This window comes from Carettochelys insculpta, chromosome 4 (genome assembly GCF_033958435.1).
Source record: "Carettochelys insculpta isolate YL-2023 chromosome 4, ASM3395843v1, whole genome shotgun sequence".
Taxonomy (NCBI): domain Eukaryota; kingdom Metazoa; phylum Chordata; order Testudines; family Carettochelyidae; genus Carettochelys; species Carettochelys insculpta.
The window spans coordinates 87,332,934-87,355,395 of NC_134140.1; the positions used below are offsets into that span (position 1 = coordinate 87,332,934).

General features: G+C 42.3%; 1 protein-coding gene across 2 annotated transcripts in view; it reads left to right on the forward strand.

Annotated features, from left to right (window-relative positions):
* The window catches only part of ANAPC10 (anaphase promoting complex subunit 10), a 406,696-nt gene that overhangs the window by 126,844 nt on the left and 257,390 nt on the right, over positions 1-22,462 (forward strand). For both annotated transcript variants that reach the window (XR_012645413.1, XM_074993261.1), the window contains exon 6: positions 20,759-20,818. Coding sequence is in view for 1 of the 2 variants with exons in the window: in XM_074993261.1 (XP_074849362.1) it covers positions 20,759-20,779 (21 nt within the window). In the remaining variant the exon portion in view is untranslated. The remainder of the gene's footprint in view (positions 1-20,758; positions 20,819-22,462) is intronic.

The window sequence follows — 22,462 nt, forward strand, 5'->3', positions numbered from 1 at the left end:
ATAAAGGGGGGTGGTCAGCAATATCAATACACCTGTTCACGTATATGCTTATTTTGATATGTGCATTTGTTTTTTAAAAATATATTCCCCCCACCCCGAAGAAATATGAGTTGTATTTTTAAAATTAAATCAAACATGGAAACTGGCATGTTTGTTGTTAACTTGTTTTGGGGAAAAGGGCTATATTCAAAAACAAATTAGGAGTGTATTGTCATTTGAAACAGTGAAATATTACTTGAAGTATCTTACCTCAGGAAAATTTGGGAAAGCTATACAACAGAGGTGCCTAGACATGCCTGCCAGTTCCTTAAACAGTAAACACATTGGCTGCATCTACACTAGCAAATTCTTTCAAAAGATTTTTTTGACAGAAAATGTGTATAGACTCTCTTTGTTGGAAACTGGAGACAGATGACAGGAGAGAAATAACTTAATCATTACCTGTTTGGTCCACTCCCTCTGGGGCATCTGGTATTGGCCACTGTTGGCAGACAGGATAATGGTCTGTATAGACCTTTGGTCTGACCCAGTATGGCCGTTCTTATGTTCACAGAGCCCTTCTTTCAAAAGAGCAGTCCTCATGGCACCTGACTTTTTGATCCCTGGCCCATTCTTTCGAAGAAGCTGGGGCTGTGTGGATGTTCTCTTTCAAAAAAGCAGATCACTCTTTTGATCTGCTTTTTTTGTGTGTGGACATGCTCTTTTGAAAGAAGTTCTTTTGGAATAGATGTACCAGAAGGGCTTCTTTCAAGAGATCTCTGTAGTGTAGACCTCCAAAATAAAGACATAGTAAAGACCTCCCAAATGTGGTGCAAAGGGCCAGAATGCATAGTTGTCAAAGTTTGCTCTGCGCAGATACATCTATTTAGGTATGCTACTCTCTTCCTTGAATAAATGTGCAATACCTCTACATTTAACATTATGGCTGTGGCCACACCAGCCCCTCCTTTCAGAAGGGCTATGGTAATGTGGCACTTCAGAATATGCTAATGAGGCACTCCTATAAATATGTAGTGCCTCATTAGCATAATGGTGGCTGCACATGCTTCAAAACTGTCGCTTTCGAAACGCACGCCACCTGTGTAGTTGGGGGTCTTTCAAAATAAACCCTTGATTTCGAAAGCCACTTCTTCCCATCTGATTTGGTAAACAGAGGCTAGCGATACCATCCTTGACATTCCTGTCTAATAGATTCTGCCTGCATGACTGTTTTCCCAAGTTTCTTCAAGCGATTTTTACATCCACCCTCTCCTCCGGGCAACGAGGAGCCCCACATGTACTTCTGCCAATGGAGAAGAAAATGATTTATGTATCACTCTAGAACTGACTAGCTAGTAAACATGGAGTATGAAAATGGGAGTCAAGGGAAGGACTGGTAGAATTCTTTGTTTCTTTGTCAAAAATGATTTGCTTCTGGTGGTGTCTTTATGTGAAAATTGATCTTGCACACTGGAATTGAACTGATTACATTTTATGGATGAAAATGAATGTAGAACCAGAATCAATGTCACCCACTAAAGACTTCCTAACTGGCAGAACATTAGGGCTACAAAATGTGATCTACTACTCTTTGCTATTGGTGAAAAAAAGTATGGACAAAGGTAAAGAATCTCAGAAAAAGCTACTTTCTTTTAATTCAGTATGTTGCGTTCTGTTTCTCTGTAGAGTTTCTGTTGAAAACTCCCAGTAATTTTCTGTCTGATTACCTATGACATATGTCAAGGAAAAAAGTATGTCTCCTCCTACTTGACCTTCTCGGAGTACATAGGTTTTTGGATCTAGAGATTTAGTTTAGTCTGTTACAGAGGTAAGGGCTTAATAATAAAGTTGAAATTAAATTGCATATGTGCTTTCAGAATCTGGCCTGTAATTTATGGAGTGAATGAAAGGGATGAATGCATACAAGAAGCTAGGAATTCTTATACAGCAGTTTTGAGGGAACTTGCATTAGTTGGAATGCTGTACAAATGTATACAGAAAGTATGAATCATTCAGATTTAACAAAAGTTAAAAGTCTACTAAGAATTGACTTCAGCAAATGTGAAATTCTCTTTACCATTCTCATCCAGCACTTCCTTTCCCATAAACAGTCAACTGACTGGAAAGATGGTGGTTTCCTGTTACTTTGATCATTTTAAATTATTTTTCAAGTTAAGAAATTGTTGGTGGTCTACACATGTTTGCAACTATATGAAGTCAATCTAACATTTTAAGCATAAATTGCAGTTTCCCTTTAAGATCTCTGGTGGATCACCTGATCCCACTGGAATGCTGCATAAGCATTTATAAATCTGGCCCTGCATGGATCTCTACAAGGTATTAGAGGTGAGTTCTGAGTTATTCTTGGAATAACTCAATTTGGTAGATTCTAAAATGTGCTCACAGAAGGTGAAAAAACCCCAAAAGTGTGTGTTCTAAAGAAATACACACAGCTGGAAAAAAGAATGGCCAATTAATGTTAATTTACAACAGGTTTCAAGAACTTGACTAAGATCATAAGATGAATGGTGGTGGGTGCACAGAAGGGAATCGTGTACAAGTTCAGGAAAGGATACAATGTGCTGAGAAAAAATGTGTAACTAGTAACATCTGGAAACGGTTAAGAGGAAACAAATGAAAGTGCAACTCACAACAGAAAACAGAATCCAGATTGCAACCAATTAGGGAAGATCAAAAGTACCCCAGGAATGATCTTGTGACAAAGTGACGTGCTACAAGAGACAAATTTCATATCTTCTGACTTGGAAAGTAGTATCTGCATTTCTCCATCCAAACCTGTGCAATATTTAGCTTACCCAGATGTTCTAGCTGCAAAGAAAAAACACTAAGCTTAATGGAGATGGGTTTTCAACGATAGATATAAAAGAACAAACACCTTTGCTTCCTTCATGGCTTTACTTCCATGATTGTCTTAAGGCCACTTCCTTCACAACCTGAGTATGTAGGGGTCATTTCAGAATAACCTCATCCAGCTACCTCACTTATGTGCCACGAGAGGAGCATCTTTGGTTGTCTGTACATAATATATCATTGGATAAATACTGCATCAGCATGAGTGCTCATAAATCATGCTATCAACACTCTCTCCGATCATCTGGATCCAATCACCGTTTTCCCTATCCACTTCAAAGGAATGCAGAATAAACCATTCAAAGCAACCCTAGCACACATGGGTTAGAATGTTACAATTAAGTTTTGCTCAGCTCCAGCAAGATTACTTAATAATGAACTCTTCTGCATCTCAGGTGATACGCATGTAGGTATCACTCAAAGCACTTGCTGGCAATATAGAGCAACAGGGCTACTGGAAGCCTGGTCACCTGAGGACATAAGTGTGTGGGGAAATGAATAAACATTTTTAGCAGCATCTACGCTATTGAGTACTTTTGAAATTTCAGGCCCTCTTTCAAAGGAGAGCGTGGAGCGTGTACACACACAGCATGTTCCTTCGAAAGAAAATCAAAGGAATGTACCTCAGCTTTCGAATTTGGTCTTCCTAACTGGCAATAGGAAAAGCCTCCCCCTTCTGAAAGGGCCTTTAGAAAGAACATGTGTAGATACTCAGTGACCCCCTCTTTCAAATAAGCAGGTCCACTGTGGCGCTGGCCAGCTGGGACACAGAGACGTGCTGGCCAGCACCTTCAGGGCTCTATGGTCTGTGCATCCAGCAGCTCTTAAAGCCACACAGACCCAGAAACCCAGTTGCAGGAAGCTGAGAGTGTGCTAGCAGTTACCGTTACACATGCAGCCCCCTCAGGGCCCCCTCTGAGCATGCCCAGGGCTCACAGGGGTCCAGCCAGCCTGGGAATAAACAAGCCCCCTCCTGGACTAAGCATGAGCTCAGGGACCTCCTTGGTTTGTGGCAGGAGGAGGAAATCCTCAAGGAAATGGGGACAAAGTGGGGGGGAATGTGACCACTTTTGCTCAGCTGTGCGATGGCCTGTCCTCCCGGGGCCACCCTGTCTGCCCTCCTGAGCAGGTCAGGAGTAACACTATGGAGTTGCGGCTGGGCTACGCATGGGCCAGGGACTTGGCCAGCCAGTCAGGGGCAGGGTCTGCATCCTTCCCCTTTTACAAGGAGCTGCAGAGCCTCCTTTGGCCCAGGGAGAGCTCCTCCCTGCCCACCGTCCTGAACAGCACAGCTGAGGAGTGCTCCCTGGGAACATCGTTTGACCTGCAACCAGCCCCACCACACAGAGCCCAGAGCCAGCTCCAGAGTGGTCAAACGATGATGGAGACCTTGTCATCAACCTCCCCTCCCACTCCTCCAGGCATGCCTCTGCCAGCCATGCATCCCCTGACCTCAGCAGTGGACCCTCAGGTAAGTACCCTAGAGGGCGCACAACCTGGATCATTGAGTGGGGGCTCCATACCTGCCAGAAGGTCTCCCACACCCTAGCGGACCCTGGCTACCACAGCCCAGCTGGACGTGACCCTTGGGGCTCCAGAACATCTGCCAGTGGTATTCAGCACCCGCTTCCATGGTCTTGCCGTGGCCCGCTCCCGGGAAAAGGGAGTGGATGGGGCTGGACCTTGTAAGTGGGGTTGCCTCCACAGGGTCAGGGGCCCCATTTGCCTCCATGATCCCCCGGGGCCGCTCTGCCATCTGACTGCCCCCTCCAGCTGCTCCTCCTGATGTTGCTCCTGCTGCCCCTTCTGCTGGCCCCGCAGCTGGCCCATCCAATGAGGCCCCTGTGAGGTGGCCCCAGCCCTATCTCCCCATCCTCCGCACCCCATCCCAGCCCTGCCAAGCACCCTGAATCAGGGTGGCTGGGGATTCTGGGGATGTCATGGCTCGAGGGCCTCCACCCCTACCTTGCAATAAGCCCCCCCATGAGGTGTACCCATGTCCCCTGCCTCAATGTAAATAATGTGCCCCCTTTCCCCTTGTGTATATAGTTATATGGTTCCATTCTATGTTGTTCTTAATAACTGCACAGTTTGGTTAAACATAATATACTTTATTTTGTCCACATCCCTCTGTGCTGTGTGCTTGGTGAGGAGAGTGTGCAAGGGGGTGACGGAGAGGGGAAATGTACGGGGGATCTGCTGGGGGTGGCTGGGTCATGGTTAGTGGGACCCCTGAGCAAAGTGCTTGTGGAGGGTGTCCCAGACATGGACCCTGTCCCAGTGGACCTGGCAGCTAAGGGCAGCAGCCAGCTGTTCATAGCCTGGCCTGGACTCAGCCACCCACCTCTGGATGAAGGCCTCACCCTTACTCTCCACAATATTATAGAGAGTGCAGCAGGTGCCCACCACTTGGGGCAGATTCTGGAGGCCCACCTCCAGATGTGCCAGGAGACAGCGCCACCAGCACTTTAACCAAACATAAACTCCATCGTGTTTCAGGCATGGTTTAGCCAGGATTTGAACAGTTCCTGGCTGGGGTTGGGTGGCCTATATAGGGCCACATGAGCCAGGCCTTGAGGGGATAGGCAGCATCGTGGTGTCCCCAAGTGGGACCTCGCTCTGGGGGATGTAAGTCCCTGCCTCCGTGCAGAAGCATAGGCTGGAATTACGAAACACCCGCTCATTGTGGGTGTGGCCAGCCCAGCCCAGCCCACATACATGTCCTGCAACTGGCCCCTGCTGTCCTCCAAGGCCTGGAGCACCATGGAGTGGTACCCCTTCCTGTTTGTATACTGGCCCCTGCTTTGTTCTGTGGTGCAGGTGAGGATATGGATTCTGTCCAGGGTGCCGAAGCAGTTCGGGAACCCAAGCACTGTGAAGCCAGCAATGGCCGCATTCAGGGCTCCCACACAGATGACCCTCTGCAGGAGCATGGCATCGGTTGCCTGAACTACCTGCATGAGATGGAGGCTGTATGCACTCGTGAGGGCGTGTGGGGAGTGCCTGGCCCCCCGTGCCCCCTGGCCACCCCCCGTCCCCATGCGTTTGGCCTGAGCTTGCCTTAGCCACATGAGAGCAGCCCTGACAGTGGCTTTGCCCATGCCAAACTGGTGCCCAGCAGGATGGTATCTATCTGGGTGGCCAGTTCCAGACAGCTTCTGCAACACTCTTTTCAATGGGGAGGGCGGGGTGCAGCCATGTGTCCTGATGTCACAACGGAGGGGCAATCCACTGGCAGAGCTCCAGGAAGGTTTGCCTCTGCATTCTAAAATTCTGCAACCACCTGGCATTGTCCCACTCCCCCATCACCAGGTGCTCCCACCAGTCAGAGCTACTGGGGTAGCTTCAGAGTTGGCAGAGAACTAGGGAGCGGCAGGGGGGCGGGGTGGTAGGCACCAGAGTTGCAGGACCAGGGGGTTCTACAGCCGTGCCTGGGGTTGGGCCCAGCAGGAGATGAAGGGCGTCCACTACTGCTGAGGACAGCAGGGCGACCATGCCACTGGCGATGGCCAGAAGCAGTTCGGGCTGCTGCTGCTGGTCCATGTTGCCTTGTCTGTGCTGGCATTTGCTGGATTCATGGCACCTCGGCAGGCCTCGTGCTTTGCAGGATGAGGCTGCTGGAGAGAGACCCTTTAAGGGAGTGACTGGCTGCAGGCTCATACGGGCTTGTCTGCCATGCAACCCCATCCGCAGCACTTCCTGGCCCTTTCTTTCAAAAGTGCACTTGGGGCAGTGTAGACGCTTTCTTTTGAAGGACCGCCACACCCTTTCAAAAGGGAAGATCGTAAACATCAGCTGCTGCTCATGTGAGGACGCTGTATTTTGAATGGTAATCATTTGAACCGTCAATTTCAAAAGAGCGCCTTTCAAAATTAAAGTCGTAGCTTTAATAATTTGGCAGTTTTCCTTATACTGGATAATTCTGAGTGACACCTGAGTTTACCTCCATACTCTCAAAATTTGTGCATTATGCAATGTCTTATGAGATGAGGAACTCACAAATGCTTGGAACCAAAACTAAATCTGATGGTAGATACAATATACATCACAGATACAATATATCGGAGTGATTTCTTTTACAGAAAAATAACTCAAAATGATAGTCAAAACAGGAAGGCACTGTCTTACTAGTCACCTGATTGTTCATCAAAAATGAAATGGTGCTACATGACAATGTTTATTGAAATCCACAGTTGCTGAAGATGCCCTGTGTCCCTTACTGTGGTGTTTGTTTCATTACAATTATACCTTATCGAGATGAGAACTGTTTGCCCCACCAATCTGTGTTTGAGAATGTTGGGTATAGAATGCACTTAGTCCAAACCCCCTCTCCCTGAGTTTCATTTTAAAGATAAAAAGTGGCACCTATTTTTTTTATCTCCTTAATATGTTCTGTCCTTCTGCAGAAACACATTTTGTGTGGGCTTTTTTAGTTAAATGTAAAATATTAAATCCATCCTCTAGCTGCATCCGCACAAGAGGTCCAGTCCCTGTTGATGTGCCCTTGGCTATCACCATAATATGTGTTTTAAAAAATGACCACACAGCATTAGTATTCCTCAGCAAATACTCAACATTTGTTACTGCAGCCTAACTCTCATGCTCATATTTTCTGAATTCTGGGACATCCTAGTTGACATCAGATTTAACCCATTATCTTGGAGGGTTAAGTTACTTGTTTTCAAAGAGGCAGCAGTGTGTGCAGCAGAACATTGCAGCAGCTGATCCAAACCAGGGTTGAAAAGTTGATTCTGTGTTGATGGCACCGCTTAGCTGCCTGCTGCTCCCACACCTTCTCCCCCAACGCAATATCTGAGTATATATGTTCATACTGTATTATGCTTCATGGCTTCATGGCAGAGTATAATTTCAAATGTAGTGTATTAGCCAAACAGTGGTCCCTGGAACACTTAAGGATGGTCTGTAGGAGCGTTGACCAGTTTCCTCCTTGTTCTTACAGGCTACATTTAATTGAAAAACAGCTAAAAATATATTTCTCATAGCTGCCGCAGGGATGTTATATGGTGGACCCTGTTGACTCAGGCCGTGTCTACACTAGCCAAAAACTTCGAAATGGCCATGCAAATGGTCATTTTGAAGTTTACTAATGAAGTGCTGAAATACATATTCGGCACCTCATTAGTATGCAGGCGGCCGCAGCACTTCGACATTGATGTGGCTCACTGCCATGTGACTCGTCCAGACGGGGCTCCTTTTCGAAAGGCCCCCAGCTACTTCGAAGTCCCTTTATTCCCATCTGCTCATAGGAATAAGGGGACTTCCAAGTAGCCAGGGTCCTTTTGAAAAGGAGCCGCGTCTGGATGAGCCGCGCAGTGGTGAGCCGCGTCAATTTTGAAGTGCCGCGGCTGTCTGCATGCTAATGAGGTGCTGAATATGTATTTCAGTGCTTCATTAATAAACTTCGAAATGGCCCTTTGCAAGTTTTTGGCTAGTGTAGACGTAGCCTCAAAGTATTAAAGTTTAAAAGTCCCAGTGTGCAGATATGGTTTATGTCTTTCCAGTCTTTTACATTTGACTTGAGTTTCCTGGACAAATCATCGCTCGCCATTTGCTTTTTAAAAAGTTTATATGACTGCCTGATCTCAAAAAAGGATGCTACTAAAATTGCAGCAAATAAATGTTCAAAATCCAGTAGTCTCAGTTAATTGTTTTAGAATTAGGGCTATCAATTAATCTCTCATAGGAATAAGGGGATTTCGAAGTTGGTGGGGTCCTTTCAAAAAAGGCCCCAGTGTAGACAAACCTCACGGCAGCGAAGCACCACAATTTCGAAGTGCTGCTGCCGGCGGCATGCTAATGAGGTGCTGAATATGCATTTCTGCAGCTCATTAACATTCTTCCATCTGGCCATTAGAATGGCCATTTCGAAGTTTTTACTCAGTGTAGACGTAGCCCTCATGACTAATCCTCACTACCATGTGATCTTTGTTTAATTCATCCTGTACTATAACAAAACTAATAAAATGAGATTTTTATTGTAAAAATCATAATGAAAGATTGAAAGAATCAACATCTAAAAAAAACTTGGTGTCTAAATATCACTCTGCTTGCAGCCTAAATTTTTAGGAGCAATTAGTTAAAATTGTTTAACAGAAATGTGGCATCATTTTTTTCTCTCATTTTCTTTCATAAAGTACTTGTACAGAATAATCTTAAATTTTTGAACCAATATTTTTGTATTTTTTGAAATTATATTTTGAAATCCCTTTCCTTCTGTAATAAATTATTGAATTGGAAATTATTCCTCAGTTTTATTGCTTCTCTTCATTCTCCAAACCATTCACACAGCTGTTCCTGAAGCTTTGTTGTTATTTATGGGACTTCATCAGTTGATAGGTCTTCTTTGTCTCCTTGATACTGCTTTCCTATGGCTAAGGAAGAATTTTCAAGAATATCTCTAGATGAATAAAGCTCATACAGATTCCAAACAAAGTTAGTTGTCAGAGAAACTAACAATAGAGCTGCATTCATTTTTCCCACTGATAAGTATTTTGTGCTGCACAGTTTTTGAGTCAGTCCACAGTGCATAGGTTGTTTTTCACAAATAACAATATTTTGCTAGGACTGTCTCAATTATTTTCTGTTTATAAGCAGACCCCCTAACTCTTGGGGCAATGAAGACAGATGGTCTGCGGACACATCCAGAAACAAGGGGGAATACACTGAAAGGCTTTCTTTCAGATAAATAGAGGCCCGCCGTATGGTTGATTTGGTCGCAAGCCTGCTAAATGGTAAAATTTGTAATGCAACATGCAATTGTGTCAGATAATATACTGAGAGTTTTCCACTAGGTGGCTTATTTTTAAAGAAATATTGACAGTACATCCAAGATGATAAACTTTGTTGAAAAGTTTTCACAAAAGGTAAACATACAACACATCAAATATTTTAATAAGTATGTATCTTGCTGCTTGGGTTCGTGTTGCTGTTTCCTCAGGTGTAATGCTGTTCACTTCTTCAGGCAAACACCACCTTAGGAATTTGCTGGTATATTTTAGCCTAGAATCTAAACTGCACCAACTATTTTAATCACTCCTTTGAACTGAAACACCTGTTATTCCCAGTCTTCTGAGGTACCACAGAACTTTAAACAATGGTGAAGTTTTCTTTTCCTGACAGCTAAAATTACTTAAGCGATCTTTGAAACAGAAAATATGTGCAACTGAGGGTGAAATGACACATCACCATTCCTGTTTTTATAATACATTATGCTTGTTTTAATTTTCAGAATCAAAATTTTATTCCTTTTCCTAACAAAACATACAGTCTTGTTAATTATTTGAAACAATAGTCCATGTATCAGAGGGATAGCCATGTTAGTCTGTATCTGCAAAAACAATGAGAAATCCAGTGACACCCTATAGACGAACAGATTTTTTGGAGCATAAGTGGGTCTTTGCCTATGAGAGCTTATGCTCCAAAAATCTGTTAGTCTATAACGTGCCACAGGACTTCTTATTTTTAACAGTCCCTGTAATTCGGGTGAAAAATTCACTCTTTTGAATAGTGTCAAATACAACCAATATGAAGAAAGATCAATTGATATTAATGACTTCGTTGAACTAGAAGTTTGAGAAGTACTCCTTGCAAAGTTAAATTGTGTAGAATTTTTCAGCAGTAATTGCTGGCCTTTTGCCTCATGTCTCACCATCTGAGTATAAGTTAGAGGGCTGAGCAATGGGAGGTAGGATTTTTGAGTTGCGTTCTCCTGCCTTTTTTGATTTGCTGCGTGACAGCCACAAAGTTATGAAGTCAATATTTTCAAACATAGGTGCCTTAGTTACATATTTACGTACTTAGCTGCATTTACACATTGGTCTCTTAGCACAGTGGTATCTTAAATGTTAGTTGGTTGATTTGACTGTTTATATTAAAAAGAGAAAGATTTATGGTATGAGAGTTTAATCAAATGATTGCAGTGAAAAGGCCAAGCTATTTTTTTTGTGCAATTGTGTTTGACACTGATCAGATAACTCAAGATTAAGTTACGTGAAATAAATTAGTTGGTGGGTGGTCTTAACAAAAATTAATATTTAAGATAAAATCAAAGTATCAAAGCAAATAGAGTGAAATTAACTAACCTCCCATCCTGTTTAGGGAAGGATCCAATTTCAGCAGAAATTAATGTTTTGAAAACGACAGCTTTTGGCTTTCGTAGGAGGCAAATAGTTTGTGGCCTATGTTTGTGTTTGTGGGATATGACAAGCTTCCACACATGTTGAGAAAAACCTTTTGGTTCACCTGAGGTTTCACGTTAAGCTGGACATGAAGGGTAGAGAGATGTGCAAGCATGAATGAGTAAATAACGCACACAGTTTATCTAAAACCATACAGCTGTGTTCTGAGAAGCCTGCAAAAGGTGCTGGGAAAGGCTTTGGTTCGCGGAATCTTTCTGAAGTCACACAAGCCTCCCCAGAAGTTTGCCTGCTTGGTGGAATGAGAGCATGGGGATGCAGGAGAAGATGTAACTGAGTATAAGCTAGAGGGCTGAGAAATGGGAGGCAGGACTCATGAGCTGAGTTCTCAGTTCCTTTTTTGACTTGCTGGGTGACACCCACCAAGTTATTTATGTCAGTATTTTCAAACGTAGGTGCCTTAGGTACATATTTACATACTTAGTTGTGTTTACATATTCAGTCACATAATTCATATTTAGCCATTTTCTTAAGTGGGCTATTTTGGGATCCACTGGTACTCAGCACCTTTGAAAATCTGGTCAAAATTTGGCCTTCCTCCCACTCTGTTTTGCCTCCATTAAATACTTGTAATATTTACTACATCATTTGTATTAAGGGGATTAATAGTTATAAAATGCTTTGAATTCTCCATCTAGAATATTATCTAACTTAGACACGGTATTAGACATCTAGGCTATGTCTACATTACAGCAATCTTCTGAAAGAAGTTCATCTGGGAGATCTTTTCTGAAAAAACTTCTCTCATGGAGAGGTAGCCAAGTTAGTCTGTATAGTAACAAAACAAAACAGAAGAAATGTAGCACTTTAAAGACTAACAAAATGTTTTATTCAGTGATGAGCTTTCGTGGGGCAGACCCACTTCATCAGATCAATCGCATTTCCAATATAGACTGACATTTATAAGTACAGAGGTCCAAAAAAATTGCAATAAAAACTGACAAATCAAGTACGTAGGACAGAAGGAGGAGGGTGAGGGGAGGGAGATATTAAGTGTCTTGCCTGAGATAATTAAGAGTGTCAAAGGAAGGGAAGCAGTCCTTGTAATGCGTGTGGTAATTGTTGTCTCTGTTCATACCAAGTGTTAATGTGTTGAATTTGAATATGAACTCCAATTCTCAATTTTCTCTATGTAATCTATATTTAAAGTCTCTTTGTTCTAAGACACAAATTCTCAAGTATTTAACAGAATGGCCCACTCCATTGAAGTGTTCACTGACTGGCTTATGTGTATTGAAATTCCTGATGTCTGCTCTGTGTCCATTCATTCTTTGGTGAAGAGTTTGCCCAGTCTGTCCAATGTACATTGTAGAGGGGCATTGTTGGCACATAATGGTGTATATAATATTGGTCAAAGTACAGGAGAATGAGCCCTTAATCATGTAACTAACACAGTAGATGCAGTGATGGTATCCCCAGAATAAATATGTGGACAAAGTTGGCACCATGGTTCATTGCAAGGAAGAGTTCCAGGATTAGTATTACTGTAGTGTAGCCTATGATTGCTAGTGAGAATCTTTCTTTGTTGTCCATAAGAGAGGACAGGCCTGTCACCTAGGGCCTTCCGGAGTGTAGCATCATGATCTAGAATAGGCTGTAGGTCTTTAATGATGCGTAGCAGCAGTTTGAGCTGGGGGCTATAGATGTTTCCCTTCCTTTCTTGCTTGTAATTATCTCAGGCAAGACACTTAACATCCTCCACCTGTCACCTTCCTCCTTCTGTCCTATGTACTTCATTTGTCAGTTTTTTATTGCAATTTTTTTTGTACCTCTGTACTTATAAATGTCAGTCTGCATAGGAAATGAAATTGATCTGAAGAAGTGGGTGTGTCCCACGAAAGCTCACCACCAAATAAATCATATTGTTAGACTTTAAAGTGTTACATTTCTGCTGTTCTTTCAAAAGAGTGTGTCCATACACAAAAAACCAAATAGAGAAATCAATTTGCTCTTTCGATAGAGAGCATCTACACAGTCCCTGCTGTTTCTAAAGAATGGTCTAGGGATCAAAAAGTCCAGTGCCATGAGGACTGCGCTTTTGAAAGAAGGGACCCCGAGGTGTCCACACAATTTTTTTTTCCAAAAGAATCTTTCAGAAAAAGACACTCTTCCTTGTCTGGGAGAGGAAGAGAGCCGCTGGAAAAAGTCCTGCGTTCTTTCGATTTCAGATCGAAAAAGCGCATTTTGTGTGTAAACACTCCATGGATTCTTTAGGAAAATGTCCATTTTTTTTGAAAGAGCTTGCTAGTGTAGATGCAGCCCTAGAGGTTTTATGTCAGGCACTTGCAGTGTGTTTTCAGGGACACCTCATCTGAAGGGAGCTGCACTGTCTTCCTATTGATTTCTAGCATAATGAACCTGCTCTTACAATGTGACCAATATGAATACTGTAAGAACATGCCCCTATGGTTCAATTCAAGTTACATACCACTAATTTTAAATAAATGGACATATTGTTTTCAAGAAGTGGAATGCACACATTAGAACTTACTACCATTTGCCCAGAATTAAAGAAAACTACCTAGACATGAATGCAGTTCTGTGGACGTCAGAATACCTGTTCTGTGTAACAGATCTGATTACTCAGGGATCACAGGTTTAATAAACAGCATGCAAAGATGAGTCAAGCCTTTTCAGCTCATCACAAATATTTGGAAACCAGCGGTTGGTGAGGTACATACTCATCAAGAGCAGGAGATTTTTCCTGGCATACCAAGTTACAGTGCAAGCTCATACTGCAGAGGGACATACCTAACACTTTTACTGGGGGAGAGCCATGTTTTACAACCTGGCTGGAACAAAGCAAATAGTAGAAACTTTGCAGAAAGAATCAGAATAAAAACATTCAATGAAATCACAATTTTTTTTGTCTAATGCATTTTCATTAAGAAAGTAAGAACATCAGAGTGGCCCCACTGGGCCATACCAGAGGTTCTTCTAGTCCAGTATCCTGTCTTTCAACAGTGGCCAATGCTAGACCCCCCGAGAGAGTGAAGAGAGTAGGTAATCATCAAGTGATCCCTCCCCTCTCACTTATATCCAGCCTCTGACAAACAAGGGCTAGGTCCAGATTTTCCTGCTCGAAATAGGAAGTAATATTAAAATCCTATAAAAAGCAAGATTAGTTCAAGAACAATACAAAATGAGTAGGTTGGCTGTTGTCAACTGACAGATTGGGATATGGAAACAATAGGGCCCTGGCCTTAGTTAAAGTTGCAAAATAGTTGATCTGCATCTGACGAAGTGGGTCTTTGCCCACAAAAGCTTATGCTCGTACATTTCTGTTAGTCTATAAGGTGCCACAGGACCCCCTCATTGCTTTTGTAGGTCCAGACTAACACGGCTACCCCTCTGATAGTTGCAAAATAGTGTCTCATTCACTCCCTAAAAATAACAAGAAGTCCTGTGGCACCATATAGATGAACAGATATATTGGAGCATAGGCTTTCGTGGGCAAAGACCCACTTTGTCAGATGCATCTAATGAAATGGGTCTTTGGCCACGAAAGCTTATGCCCCAATAAACCTGTTAGTCTATATGATGCCACAGGATTTCTCGTTGTTTTTGTGGATACAGACTAACACAGCTACCCCTCTGATACTCAATAACTCCCTGTTTTCAAAACCTCCCTGCCTTCTGAAATTTTCCATGGTTGGTGTCTCCCTGAAAAGGAATGTAAGTTTGTGTTTTTGGCTGTAACGATTTGGTCTGTTGAGTTATAGTGAAAAGGATTATTTCAATCTGGAGATGGATTAGAACTTCTCCAGAGTTTGGTATAAAGAAATAGTGATTTTGGGTCCACCTGTATCTGAAAGTTGAGTTTAACGTTAAAATATTTACCATTGCTTCGGTCCATTAAAATTAGTGAACAGTAATGCACAGCACACTAATATAGATAAAGGTGGATCCATTTCAACGATCGCATGAAGACAGATGCTGTTTAGCCAGCTAGCTGGTTTAGTCATACCCAGCAACAATGTTAACTTTGGCTAATGCTCTAGCTGCAGAAATGATACGCCACACTACCGTCAACAGCATTTCATTCAGAAGAACGCATTTGTTATATGATCACTGTCTTCTCAAATATGTAACTACCTAGAAATAATACTGTCTCTGCCAAATTCCTGTGCTACAACAGAAAGTAGTTGTAAAAAGACTGTAATGGCCCTGCATGGTGCAAGCATAGTGGACTACTGTACACTACTCTTACACTTCTAGGAAAAACAAGAGCTACTTACTTCATGCCAAGTCATCTTGAATATAATCCCACCGCAGGAATATGTCCAATCTGTATATGGAAAAAATGTAATGTTAGTTTAGAAAGTTGTAACAGAACCTAGATGAGTACAGGGTGAATAATGTTGATTTGCACTTCTGTTTGCCAATAGCCTCATAAACGGTTGTTGGAAATTATTCATTTAAATATGTACATTAAATGAAAAACTTTTTGTGTGCTGATAGGAAGCATTTAATTAAAATGTTCATTAGGCAGCATTCAAATTTACTGTTTTGACAGGATATACAGATCGCATGCTGTCTTTCTATTCTTCAACTGCATAAGCATAACTCTAAGACTCTAGTTTCTGGTGCAAAACCTCATGTTATCAAATTCCAAATTCACTTTCACCATTGAATATTCTTCAGTTTTTTTTAAAGTTTTCTTCTGTGAATCATTCCTGCCAGTAAACTCACCTTTGCTAGAATATTTGCAGAAAATGAACATGACAGTCAGGAATACAGATGTAATGTTCAATTAGAAATGGAAAAAAGGGGATGTGTAAATTATTTTATAACCCGGCACTAATGTCTTATTTATACACTTATTTTACTGCCTTCAAGTGTGCAGAAAGTGCATACCAGGATGAATGAGGAGGCATGGTCCATGTACCAAAGTGATTGTAATCCAATTTCCAGCAGGGCACATTTAAAAATGTATGATAGGAGATATAGTACACCGATTATAGTGACTGCATAGTTTCAGCAAAGTCAGGGCACAGCAGGGTAAAGCAAAATTTATTTTTTTTCATATAAATCAAATGAAGGTCCTGTTGTGATCAAATCATAGCCTTCTATTGATCAGCGTATCTTCTTCTTCTTGGACTGAGCCATCCATTGATGGATCTCATCTTTGATGCTGTTGGTGAGTAACTAAACCAATCTTTGACTGGCGAGCCAATTACAGGCGTGACATAAAAAACTGCCAGCTGCAGGTGTTGTACATTCTTTTCAGATCCTGCGCTTTTCCTGTGGCACCGGGATATGCTGATTCTCAAAGCAATTACGAGCCTGTACAGTGGTTTGCTGCCAGGCCAATCTGTCCTGAAGTGGAGTTTCCAGATCACTGGGAGATATGCCGCATGGCTTCACATTGGCATTTAAGATGTCTTTATAGCACTTACACTGATGACCAATAGAGCACTTTCCAAGAGCAAGCTGGCCATAGAAGACCATCTTTGGTATCTGTATATCATCCATCCTTATAACATGACTCATCCAGCAAAGCTATTTGTTCATAAGCATTGCTTCCATGCCCATGACACCAAACAGCTTAAGAACATCCTTGTTAAGAATTTTGTCCCATCAATTCACATGGGCGATTTTCCTCAGACAGTGCATATAGAACTGATTGAGTTTCAAAATGTGGCGGCAATATACTGTCCATGACGCAGAGCCATACAACAGGATATTCAGGACAACTGCCTGATAAACTGCTACCTAGGTATGGATTTTAATACCATGGTTGTTCCATAGGTATTTGATCAATTTTCCAAAGGCAGCAATGGCGATGGCTAATTGAGCAGATACACCATGATCCATATTTATGCTAGAGGGCATCACACTTCCAAGGTAGCAGAACTTGTCAACAGCCTTAAGGACTGTACCAGCAGCAGTGATCACTGGAGTGCTGGCCTCTTTCCAAACAAGCTGAGGCATAATTTCTGTCTTCTTGAGGCTCACCGTGGCCATGTCTTTATGGCATGCTGCTGCCAACAAGGTCATACAAATGAGGACACGCAACAGTGCAAATGAGGAGCTACTTTACAAATTGTGCACCTCATTTGCATTCTCTTGTGTGATTGCTGTCCTGGCAGAGGCTTTTGTCATCACAAAACAAGCTGTGGTGCTGGGGTTCTGTCAACCAAAACCTCCCTTCTCGACAGCCCCTTATCCCTCATTTTTGTCAGAGATAAGGGGCAGTCGACAAGGGACAGAACCCTGTCTACACAGCTTGTTTTGTGACAACAGAAGCCTCTGCCAGGACAGCAATCATGTGATAGTATGCAAATGAGGTGAATGATTTGTAAATTAGCACCTCATTTGCATTGTTGAGTGCCCTCATTTGCATGACCCTGCTGGCAGCAGCACGACATGTAGATGTGGCCTGTGAGTCCAAGGCAGTGAACAGAAATAACAAAGCAATGAAAATGCTCCCATGCATCTTTCACTGAGGCTACGTCTACACGTGCACCCAACTTCGAAATAGCTTATTTCGATGTTGCGACATCAAAATAGGCTATTTCGATGAATAACGTCTACACGTCCTCCAGGGCTGGCAACGTCGATGTTCAACTTCGACGTTGCTCAGCCCAACATCGAAATAGGCACAGCGAGGGAACGTCTACACGCCAAAGTAGCACACATCGAAATAAGGGAGCCAGGCACAGCTGCAGACAGGGTCACGGGGCGGACTCAACAGCAAGTCGCTCCCTTAAAGGGCCCCTCCCAGACACACTTTCATTAAACAGTGCAAGATACACAGAGCCAACAACTAGTTGCAGACCCTGTATATGCAGCACGGACCCCCAGCTGCAGCAGCAGCAGCCAGAAGCCCTGGGCTAAGGGCTGCTGCCCACGGTGACCACAGAGCCCCGCAAGGGCTGGAGAGAGAGTATCTCTCAACCCCCCAGCTGATGGCCGCCATGGAGGACCCCGCTATTTCGATGTTGCGGGACGCGGATCGTCTACACGTCCCTACTTCGATGTTGAACGTCGAAGTAGGGTGCTATTCCCATCCCCTCATGGGGTTAGCGACTTCGACGTCTCGCCGCCTAACGTCGATTTCAACTTCGAAATAGCGCCCAACACGTGTAGACGTGACGGGCGCTATTTCGAAGTTACTGCCACTACTTCGAAGTAGCGTGCACGTGTAGACGCAGCTTGAATGAGCCAACAATGCACAGTCATCAGAAAACTGAAGGTCATGGATCGTTGTTGTAACCATGTTAGTGCAAGCCTTCTCCAGAGATTGATCAGTGTATATGGAACATGTGAATTTCTGCTCTTTTGTTTTGTGCAAAGTGCCTGTGATTGTCTTCTCCAGTTCTTTAAAAATCAATGTCTTAATTGTCTTCATGCACAAAAGTCACCCCAGCTTATCAAGCTGTTTCCTCAGAAAATCAGGGCTCGGTATTCTAACCTGGAAATGAAAAGAGAGCATAAATTGAAAGATTTTTAGGAAAAACTGGATTACCCTGTCTCTCCCCTCTGACACTCCCCCCCCAGCCCCTGACCAAATGTTTCTGGAATGACGCGCCTGCTTGCAGTCCCCACCCTGGCAGCAGCTCACCCAGATGAGGTAAGGGAAGTCACCCTATAGCTGAGCCAGCAGGAAATGTGTTCAGCTTTTCTTTGTTGAAATCTCTTAACTACATCACACCTGGCTATATATCAAAGATTAATGAACAGGATCTTGTCAGGTTTAATATATCACACTGCTTTAGTTTACTTTGACGATGTAATCATAAATTCCCTGAGCTGAGAACTACACCTTAAGGACTTGCATGGAGTTATAAAGAGAAGTAAAGAAACAAGAATGACCATAAAATGTAAAAAGTGCCAGTTTTAAGAAAAAACTGTAAATTTTCTAGGACATTGGGTTTCCAAAGAAGGATTACACACAGACTAAACATAGTGAAGTCATAAAAATTTAAAGACGCCACAAAACATAACAAAAATAAGATCCTGTTTAGGTATGACAGAATGCTAAAGTAAAGGAAATTTAGACTAAATTATGCCACCCAAGCTGAGCCATTAATTAATCTAATGAGAAAATATGTTCCATTTTCATGGGCCTAAGCATGTTAGGAAGCACTTGACATTTAAAAAAAAAACAGCATGCATTACACCAATGCAAAAATTTTCAGATTTTGCATGTGAAAACAGGGTGGGGCAGAATTTAAAAGAATTAAGTGTCCTCAAAAATATATTGATGGTATTTAAGTCTAAAATTTGGCTTCTAAGTCAAACTTTATCCCTAAAGAGTATCTGTGAAATTATTTTTTGCATTAAGTATTCTTGACATTTGAGCAACCCTGTTGCCATCATTTAAGTGGGTAAAAGAAAGAATCCCTTGAGCATAAATACAGTCAGTTTTCTTTAAGTCTTTACGGTAAGGGGATTAGTGGCCAGAATGACAAAATTTTCCCCTAAATAAATAAATAAAAACAGACTTGTTTTACAGGATGGCCTGCTGTCTTCTGCTCAATTTGCAGAGTGGTTTCCAAAAATCATGACCTTGGTTTCATTAAAATTGAACATCAGGTCTAAAAAGTTAAAATAGGAGAAAAAAAATGACATGATAACAGTGGAAGCCTCTTAGAATTTGTGATAAAGCAGCCTATATATTGTAGAATTATTTTAATTTTTGATAAGGTAATGGATTTATTAGATGTATCTTGATACTTTACAGGTATATCTCTATCCCATTTTAGTTGCTTTAGCATCATTTGCCTATATTGATGTATCCAATATTAAAACCACATAATCACTGTCAGTGTATATTTATGTACATTATTTCTCAATCAATGCATTCGTAGGAGATATAAACCGTAATTTATGCTGTATCACATGTGTGTTTATATATATTTACATATATATGTGCACATAAGAAGTAATGTATGTGTGCTCCTTCTTTTGAGATGTTTTAGTAGGTTTTATGTCCTTTTGGAGTTTTGTATTTTTAAATTTTTTAATATATGTTCGATTTTTTAAAAATGTTGCAAGACACCTCGAAAATTTAAATAGAGAGGTGAGGTAAAAATATCTTTAATAAATAAATCAATAAAATAAGTAATGGGTATCCATGAACTGTGAAGTTACAAAGGTTGGAAATCACAACCTGCTAGGATATGTTTCTGTCACTTTTTCAGTTTCAAACTTGCATTAAATTCGTAGACATGAAATAGCTGTTTGTGGTTTGATTTGTACATTTCTATTGCTCTCTGCCTTCCTGTAGTGGGGAAGGCATGGCCTTCAGTCTCAATTAAAAGCTGCAGCTACACTAACAATCTTATCTTTTATAATAGACATTTTGCTCCAATTCAGACATGTCTACACCTTTCATTAGTGCTTCACAACTTGATGGGCATTTTGTTTCTAACTTTCATTAAAATCACTAAACACAGGCATAGATTACTATCTCTCTGTAGCTGGAAGCTAAAGCACTTGAAAGCCATAACTGCACCTGTCACATTGATCTGACCATAAAAACATGCTCCCAAGTAAGGTTTTGCAAGGTTTGCCTCTTACTTTTGAGACAATAGAGGACAGTTTTTTCCCTCAGATGCAAATGTGTACTGTATTTATATCTGAAGGCTGCATTTAGCTGTAATAGCCCTGATTGTAGTTGTGATAATGCTCCTCTGTGTTACAAATCTTTCTGATACCACATTTCAATTTTCTTATATTTATAGGTTTGCTACTGCTCCCATTGACTCCAGTAGAACAACTTGCCTGACAGCAGAACGTGCAAGGTAAGGCGTTTAGAAATCTATGCCCAACTGTAGTGAACTTTAGGGGCTTGATTCCACTCAAGGAGGGGAAATGGTGAAAAGCTCAGTTAAACTGAATGGACATATGGTGTAAAATCAGTGTGAGCAGAGAACCCAGGCATAGATTCCTGATTCCTCTCCCACTTATACTGATGAGGGATAACTCCACTGAATTTGAGATTCAAATCTTGTACTGGTCTCGACGTGAGAGCTGTATGAGAAAGAGTGGAACTTGGCATTGTTATGCAATGGTAATAATTGTCAATACTATTGCTACATGATAAATGTAAACTACTAGAAATTAATGGTGGGTCTAAATCAGCATCATGTATCTAAGGGTATGTCTACACAGCAAAGTTATTTTCAAATAATGATCCTAATGTCTACACAATGAAAATAATTTTGAAATAGCAGTTGTCTTATTTCAAAATTGGTAAATCTCATTCTACAAAGAACACTGCCTATTTCAAAAATAGCTATTTCAAAATATGTACTTTAAAACAGGGAATAGAGCCTCTTTCAAAATAAGCCATAGTGCATCCAATGCCTCTATTTCGAAGTAGGGTCTATGTGGGTAGATACTGTATTTTGAAATAGTTAAGTGCTATTTTGAAATGCATTTTGTGTATAGCTGTGTTATTTTGAAATAGGCTATATCGGAATAGCTCTTCAAGAATAGCTTATTTTGAAATTAGGCTGCTGTGTAGACATACCCCAAGGCCATGTCTATACTACAGTGATCCTCTGGAAGATGTTTTTCCAAACAATCTCTTCTGGAAGATCATGTCCACACATAAAAAGCTGTCTGAAAGCAAAGCCATTCTTCTGGAAGAGCATGTCCACACAGCCACAGGTGCTCTTTTGAAAAAATGGGCTGGGAAAAACTGTGGACAGGGTTGCATGGCTTGAAAGCCCTTCCAGGAGCACCGGTCATGTGCCATCTTAAAGGGCCCTCTCAAACAGCCCCTCCCTGCGCATGCTGCTGATGCCTGACAAGCTGTTTACAGTGAAGCTGAGCCTAAGCCCAGTTCTGACCCTCACCCTTGAGAGCCATGGACCCACAGCAGCTGCAGACCCACAAGATTGCCTTGGTATGCCTGCTGGCTACCATGCTGGAGACCCGGCACCATGGTCCCCAACCCACCTTGGCCCTTGCTGTGGCCTCTCAGGGCCATCCAAAAGCTCTGGACACACCCTGCCAGCACCAACTAGTGGGAACAGATGGTCCTGACTAAATGGGATGACGTGCTGGGTGCAGAATTTCAGGATGAAGAGGGACACCTTCATGGAGCTCTGCACCTGGTTTGCTCTTGTCCTCTGATGCCAGGACACCTGGATGCAGCCAGTCCTCTCTGTGGAGAAGCATGTGGCTATTGCCATTTGGAAATTTACCACCCTGGACATCTACCCCTCTGTTGGGTAGCAGTTTGGTGTGGGCACGTCCACTGTCAGAGCCGTCATCCTCCAGGTAAGGCGCACACTGCCTGCTGGCCCGGTCTGGGAAAGGGGAGGGAGCTGCCGGGCAAGGGCGATCCCTGGAGGCCAAAGGTGCAAGGGGGTGGGCCGGGGGGGCTGAGAAAGTCCAGCCCTGGTGGAAATATGGCATCCCACCATCATGTGCTTTGG